An 8,543-nucleotide genomic window follows, 5' to 3' on the forward strand; every position below is an offset into this window, starting at 1 on the left:
CGACACAACATATTCAATGCTCCAACGAAAAAAATTAAATGGGGTTTTAGACAATTTTCGCAGAAAATGCGAAACATTAATTTGCTATTATAAAAGTGGTTCTAATGTATGTTCAAACGTTTTCAAGTGGCAGTCGAGTCAAAAATATTGGCTTAAACCATTTTGATGGTCCACTTGAAAGCTTTTTGAGCTGCCACAGCACGATTTAGCATGCTTGTCTGGTGCTAGACCGATGCAGTGGAGCTCGCCCAAGAACGCCTCCAAACCCGGTGCTGCCTGGAGTCCACAGCCTATGCAAGCCACCACAGGCGCTGGTTACCGCCCAATGGTAAGATCTATGGGTTATAAGGACAACCCATGTAACATTATTTATAGACCAGGCGCTGTAAGGTATTGAGAGTGTATAATTCGAGGACCGCATTCTGTTTACAGTTTTGAACTCAGAAATGCATGCAGATTACGATTCTGCATAAGATCATGTTTGTTGGTCCATTCTTTTGTTAAACACCCCCTTTGGTATCAAGGGTATGGACTGAACAAATGTTTTGTATAAGTTTAAATACTTGTTTTATTGTTATATCTAATTTTTATCATGACATTATTGATTGCTGATCTATTAAAAAAACGAGCATTTTTTACAATACGTATCACAACAATACTACTAGATGAATTCAACTGAAACATGGCACGATTTGAGTTCATACTACGAAGAAGGTCCTCGTAAGATACTTCATGTCGCAAAAAATAATCTATATTCTAGTCTTGGCAGTCTGGTAAAAAGGAATGGACCAACAAACCTCCTGGCAACATGCAGAATAGTAATCTGCATGCTTTTCTGAGTTCAAGACTGAACATAATGCAGTCCCCGAATTATGTACACTCGGTACCTCACAGCGCCTGGTCTACTAGGTAATTTATGCGTTATTTAGATACACAGTCATGCAATGTACATTTATTGTGAATAGTTTTCTTCGGACGTTCTGACTGGCTTACCGTACTACTCGTCAATCCATACCTTCTGAGTCAAAGATTAGATTATGGACTTTGTCCTCTTATTCCCCCTCGGACAGTCTTGATTTCCAAAATAGTCGGTTAAATTCAATAATATGTTACCAAAGTTATTAATTTCATTATAATGGAAATCACTCCCGAATAAATTAACTTCATCCTGCCTATCGGAATGCAATATTTTCAAATTTCGTATCTAATGACTGTATAAAAGCTGCTAATTAATATTATTTTGTTTTAATAAGGACGTAAGAAGAGTTTATTGCTTGTCAATATTGACTATACAAATATATTTTTTCAATTAAAAACAAAAATAACTATGTAAATATAAAATATTTTTTTAACTTAACATTATTCATACGTCCTTGGAATTTATCTCCGCCATATTCTGTCCCCTTTCGCTTTCGTTGTTGCATAATGCTAAGTCTATTTATTTCCTTTTCTTTTGTAGGATTGTAGCGTATGTTAGGTATAATCTTTTAATTCCGTTAAGTATGTTTCGGTATAACAAAATAACTAAAGTTAATGTTTTCTATTTTTATCATCATTATTATCAGTCTGTTTTACGGCCTCCATAGCACCAGGTCTTCTTATAGGCCAGGGGATATGGAATTTGAACCACCACGCTCTGCCAAGTCTCTAGTTGTAAGTCTAAGATGGTAGCAGGCTTGGTTCGAGCGATTTTTGTTGGTACCATCTCAATTACTATAGCTTGCCAAATTCGTTCGTAACACTCACGATGGTCCGCGGGGGCTGGGAGAGGGTAGCGATGCCCCACGCGCACGACTTCGTACCCGCGCAGTCCTTCCCCTCCCGTCGCCCGCATATCATGGGAGTGTCATCAACGAACTTCGCAAGCTATACATCTATTACCGACTTGGACTGCATCGTCACTTAGCATCAAGGTAGATCGCAGTCAATAGCTAACAAAAAACTTCAAGCTAAAGTTAGCTGCAGATTTTCTTTTAGCATTTAATGTGTGTCTATAGTTATGTTATATACGCTACAACCCTCTTTTTTTATCTTTTCTTTTTTAATTTAATTTTTTTTTTTTGCGATCCCAGTAGCATGCTAGCACCCTTTTTGTTTTGCGTTTTGCAGGGTCCCGGCATGACGATACAACCAATGCCCCATACATTACCCCATACGCTACCCCATACGTTACCCCACACGTACCACCCCCCGCATTTTGTTCTGGTAAGTTGCTAAGTATTTTCTTTTGTTTTAACTTTCGTTTTGCGTTATGATTGTATATTACATTATTATTTATTTATTTATTATTCTACAAAATACATATTGAAATTAAGTATAACCATAGTGCATTATAAACCATATTTAGTTTTACTGTGTACTGGTTATTATAATTATTATACAGTATTAAAAAAGTGAAAAAAAAATATCATCAGCGGGTAGTAAAACAAATTACATAAAATATGTGAGTGCACATAATTATGTGTTTAAGGATAATTGTAAATTTTAATAAATGTACATTTTAAATTATTTAATATTTATCACTAGATAATAAGTAATTGAACTGGCATATCAAGTACACATTATTTTGTCCAAGAAGCTTATACCAGAGATTGTAATACAAACACAAAATAATTAATGGTCTTGATACTTTCAATGACGTCATTATGTCATATAATTTTCTATACCTAAGTTTTAGACTGGAACTATGTGTTAGTCTATACAACTAAGCTGGTCATGGAATATATGGCTCAGTACGCAGATCAGGTAATTTCAAAAGTATTTGGCTCAAAACTAGTAATTCCAAAATTCTGAAACCATTTTTCAGTTTGAATTTAAAAAAATCTGTACACAAGAAAAAGAAACAAAAGAAATGGACAGGACATAACGGTAAAATCATTATTATTTTTGTAAAAAAAAATATGCCACAATTTTTATGAATGTTCCTATTAATTGAAAATGTTTGTTTCTTTTATCCAATACTATTTTTCTGTTAACTTTTTTTTAGCAAAAACCTACATTTAGGTTTTTTTTTTTAATAATCGTAAATATACTCTTAATATGTGTTTATTCTATCAAATACATTTTTATTGTTCTGTGTGCGCAGGACCAGTCCACACAGCAGGTAAAGTATGAGTATGTTTGAATGTGTTGATTGCACGTGTGTGCATGGCTATCATCTATGTGTGCGTTCACTATACTTATATACGAATACATTCTCATTTTACGTTTGGAATATGACTGCAAAACCTTTTAACTGTTGACCACTTGGACTTGAGTGGTCAAAAAAAAAAATATTATTTTGATTAATAATATGCTACTAAAAAGTATAATGTGCAAAAAAGTTTTAGTCCACACTAACGTTGCAACACGCTTTAGTGTGCAACTATATGCCTCGTGTTCAATGCAGACTTGAAGTTTGGCGCATACTATTTGAAACTCTATAAAACCGTCATGAAAATAATTATTTTATAAAGATTATTTATATTTAACCTGGCAACACTAAACATTCACTGTTTGGTGTGTTCATACGAATGTTCTACTGACGTCAAGTCTTGCTTTGTAATACACACTGCACGAGCATAGTTTGTAAATGTATTGAGATACCAAAAGAAAAAAATAATTGTATTGTTCATTTGCAGTCATGTACCCAAAACCCATTTAATTAGATACACAAAATTTTACTGACTTATTTCATTTGACTGTGCATTGAATTGAATGAAAGAATTTAGATACTATTTTGAATCACTTGGACAATTTATTATTACAAATACACTTATAGAACCATTAAATCATTATATTCATCACTAACTAATGTTTAAATAAAGCTTATGTATCGGTCGATTGTTACATATTTTATCAGAGAAATTAGATAATGTTAACTCCACGTTCGTACATAATTATTACAAGTTTTCTTAGTATAATACCTAATATCTTGAATATTGGACAAGTCCCTAAAGTAAATATTTGTAGAAACAAATATTATAGATATAGTCGGTCAAACTGAAAAGAAAAATTTCACAGAGCTCAACAACATTTTGCTTAACAACTTTCTATAATTATGTTTTATAAAACAATCGAGCACACATAATAAAGATATAAATAACTTTTTAATATAGAGAATTATGATTTATTAAAAAAAACACAATTTCACATTCTCTACGACATTCGATAACAAAAAATATTTACTGAGTTTATAAATTATTTTATAATTTAAAGTGTTCGGCTTGACTTCATCTTTAGATGCTTGATCGAACAATTTGTCACATATAATTAAGATAACATAAAAACTATTTATTTAAATAACTTAATCGATTATAATATAGAGAAAAATAGAATATTATTATAACAGTTTTATAAGCTCTACAGTACTGAAAAACGAATATTTTTACAGAGTTTAACAACCTTTTTCGTTGCATTTTAGGTTTGGTCACACAAGACAAATATAAATATTGATTAAAAATATTTTGTTATTCCAGCAACAGCCAACCATGGTAATGGGAATGAACGCGACATCCATGATGCCGATGGGCGCCATGCAACCCATGAGGCCGCCTATACCACCGCAACCTACCAACCAGTTCAGTTAAACAGTTTATTCACATAGATTGTTGGAAAATGAGTTTTAGTACGTAGACGTTGGGTTGTTTTTTAAACGTCTTTTTGTCTCTAACAAAGTTTGCAGAAGTAAAAAATAAAGCGAAAGAATTGAACTAACTTTCACAAAATGTTGCCAAGTCAAAGATAAATTACCTAACAGTAGACATCCGTCTTTTTTACACTGGAACTCCGGAAGTGTTTCTAACTTCACTTCGCCAAATGTTACTAGCTCAAAAATAAAATTACTTAATGGTAGGAATTTGGTTTTTTTTTTTACTTCTTAGTGTGTTCATCTTGTAAATTATTTTAAAAAACACTGATATGAGAATCACATAATTTTTGTGACATAATGACTTTCCTTAATTTTTTTTTTACTCTAAAAATCAACCCAATGTTGACGTGAAATATCACGGACCGCTCGTTATCAGATAATAATAAAGTACAGTTAGCATTCGAATGATGCTATTTACTTAATAGTCACCAATTAACTTTACATTATTTGTCGCAAATAACAATACGATAATGCACCATTTTCAAATAGTAAACGTTCAATAGACGTACAACAATATTGATTTTGTAAAAATATCACCGTTATAAAATTATTGTCGTATTTTGTTATTTTGTGACACTTTTTCGGCATTGTATATACAGCCTAATGTTTCTTCAATGGTTCAATCTACGTTATCGTAACGCTGACGTGTAAACCAGGTAGATAGTTATAGTTTATTAGATTATGTTATGAAATAGTTTTGGAACTCTCAAGATAAATCCTGAGATAATTCTTATTCTTTAATAATTAGTTAAAACAGCCAGTTATTTAACAATATACCAAAATTAAATTTTTTCTCTTATGAATTATTCAATGTAAACAATAAATAATATTAATTTTATGAATTGCCTATTACCATAAAACATTAAATTATATATTATTCTTTGTCTATCGTAATTTTAATAGGAAATTTTATAATTATAGTCAAATCATCTCATTTTTTGTAATGATATTTTTGAAACATTTTTTTCTTATGAAATGGTGCGTAGCGATAAACTTATTTTTATTTGTCATTAAATCGACTTCACATTCCATTTATATTATGTACAAAATTGATTATTAACTTTAGTTTCCGTTAAAGTAATTCTTAAGTTTAAAATCTACGATATTCCTATAAACCTATAAATATATATATTTCAATTTAGATTTTTTTTGCAGACAAATCCAAGCGGATAGAAAAAAATAATATTTTCACGATTGGAGGTAATTTTTTTTTGAATATTCATGAGAATCAATTAAAAATCGCAATATTTATTTTCGTTCTGTCTAAAACGTAATTTAAATAAAATTACTCTGTATAAATATGCTCAATTTATTTTAATATTCAAATTTTACGTAATTATAGTTTTCATTTCTACCGTTTGACATTGTCAGCATTTATTATTGGCGTGCGTAGTCAGTTTTTAGTAAAGCATTATTCCCATAATATATCTTATAGAATTAAATTACACTATATTATGTGTATAAATTAATATTTAGGTCAGACATTTAGCCTATATAACGTCGAAACTTATTGAATATTTCATAAATTAATAATGATAATGATAAAGTTGTTTCCCTGTCTCACGTAATCTTTGTACATTATATTGATATATAAAAGGATGCAACACATACAAATTAATAAAATATATTCTACTAGCCATTGAAATTCAAGTACTCACACATATTTAAATAAAACATATATTTTATATGTAGCGTCCTTTAAGAGTATATCTTATGTATAGTCGGTATTAGATTGTTATGAAACTTAGTGGGCAGCTGTTTGATCACATGCGATGAAATATAGACGCTTTTTGTATAGGTTTAATAGCAAAAGTGAGATGACCGTCGTTCGCAGTCTAGTTTATAATAGTCAACATCATTATATGCCATTACAATTTCGATCTATACGTATTATGTTGTCTATGTATGGAATGTATGAATTAGGTGCTTATTGTGTTGCCAGGATATTATTTTAGTTTCAACTAATAATATCGAGAGATGTTGTTGTTATACATCTTTAATGGTGACAATTTTGCAAAATGTTTGCACATTATACTGTTACGTTTTGAGATTTATTTATATACTATGTTTCTGGAAAACATAAAACGCTTGCATGCAAATTTTATATTAATTAAACTATATTTTTTAAAATATCATTATGTGTACATTTTTATTTTTTATCAAACATTAGAAAATTTTAATATACATATGATTTTCTTATGAATGCTTAAGTATTGCTAATGACGTTATAAGGCAAAAATTAATTGTACTAGGAAATTATTGGCGTGATACTGTTTATTTATATTTAAGACTGCAAATGATTACAAAGTATTAAAGATTATGATTGTTTTATATATTTTATTATGTCATTTGATCAGTTACAGTAAGTTTTTGAATGTGGGCACCTGGTAAACAGATATGATATAAAATTGCTAGAAAGTGGCGTGACGCTTAATGGATTTATTGATTAAGAAAAATGTTTACTAATTATGTATATCGCTGTTTGTTAAAACTAGTTTATATTTAGGATGCAATTTAATTTTACGTGCAAAAAATCCTCAGTTTAAACAAAACACAATATACGTGTAAATAAAATGTAACCTTTATAATATAATAGCGCAGATATATTTTGCTACTTTAATTAGACATTGCTATAAAATGTAACAGTAATGTATATTTCATAAACCGAAAATAAAACTATTTTGCAATTATATCCCTATATGTCTAATAAATGTAACAAAGTATTATTATTAGCTTACTCTATTTTTAGCTTTGGTTTAGATTTAAATTTAATGATATTTGATATCATTTGCGAAACTAGGAGGAATCCTTTGATGGGAACGTTATATATCGGAGATAATTTTAGTGCAATATTTAATTTTGTATAAATTCCTTATAGTCCAGCCAAGTTCAGAATATGAGACTTGCCGTATAATTTGTCATTTGTCCCTGCTCGCCATATGTTTATAATTTTTATACTGTGATTTGTAGTGGATTCGACTGATATTGTTTTAATGTTGGTATTCGCAACATAGGTTTATGTTTTTTCGATTTTGTATTATTTTAAGCAATTTTTTGTTTTATTTGGAATTCACTAAGTTGTACATTTTATTCAACGATAAATTAATAATGTTTTATTTCTTTTATGTAAATATCACATACTATTAATTTGCTAGATTTCGTGCCTTTAGATATCCGATTTAGTTTATTTATGAAATAAATAAAATGATTTAAGTCTTTATTTTTGTTTTTTAATTTATTTTTTATACCTTAGGGTCCAGTGTTAGCCTTCTAAAAAATACATGGGAATATCCACATTTCCTTAAACGTAGATGCTTAATATCATAATTAATATTTTCTACTATTAAATCGAGTGTTTACCTCTAACTCCAATGACAATACTAATAACCTACTATTTATAATGCAAGTTTGTTAATAATCTCGACATTTGAAAGGCGGACGTTAATTAAATCGAATAGTTGTAGAACGTTTGAGCACTTAGAAATGCCCTATATGGAGTAAATAACGGTAAATCTTATTGTGTGAATTTGGGATAAAATACCAATTGACTGTAAGAGGAATAAATGGTAATTTTGGCCTGTCCTTCAACATCTTGTCAGCAGTTACAAAACCAGTGCATCAAGGACAGGACATTAGGGGATGTTACTTCATAATCAATTTTAAAATCTTTAAAGTAGACCTAAAATTATAGGTGTCTGAATAGTTCTTTAGAGAACTATTATACTGTTAGGTCAGGTGTTTGAAGTGTTTCTATTAGGTACTCTGTACCTACTCTTAAGTCTGTGGTTTCTTAATATCGGAATACAACTTAAGGGGGAAAAATTGTCTTTGGTAAAAATATTGGAATTGTATGGCAACACTTTCAGTGATTTTTTTTGGTAGAAAATATACTGCATCATTAAAGCTAGAAATC

General features: G+C 29.9%; 1 protein-coding gene across 11 annotated transcripts in view; it reads left to right on the plus strand.

Annotated features, from left to right (window-relative positions):
- Positions 1 to 7,850, plus strand: part of LOC112043377 (phosphatidylinositol-binding clathrin assembly protein LAP) — a 46,115-nt gene extending 38,265 nt beyond the window's left edge. For 6 of the 11 annotated variants that reach the window (XM_024078758.2, XM_024078760.2, XM_024078768.2 and 3 more), the window contains 4 exons: positions 229 to 328; positions 2,110 to 2,205; positions 3,086 to 3,103; positions 4,458 to 7,850. In XM_024078758.2, the coding sequence (XP_023934526.1) occupies positions 229 to 328; positions 2,110 to 2,205; positions 3,086 to 3,103; positions 4,458 to 4,568 (325 nt within the window). In that variant the 3' untranslated portion in view covers positions 4,569 to 7,850. The remainder of the gene's footprint in view (positions 1 to 228; positions 329 to 2,109; positions 2,206 to 3,085; positions 3,104 to 4,457) is intronic. The other 5 variants (XM_024078759.2, XM_024078765.2, XM_024078767.2 and 2 more) reach the window with 3 other exon arrangements.
- The last annotated feature ends 693 nt before the right edge of the window (positions 7,851 to 8,543 follow it).

Source organism: Bicyclus anynana, chromosome 22 (assembly GCF_947172395.1).
Source record: "Bicyclus anynana chromosome 22, ilBicAnyn1.1, whole genome shotgun sequence".
In the NCBI taxonomy this organism is placed as follows: domain Eukaryota; kingdom Metazoa; phylum Arthropoda; class Insecta; order Lepidoptera; family Nymphalidae; genus Bicyclus; species Bicyclus anynana.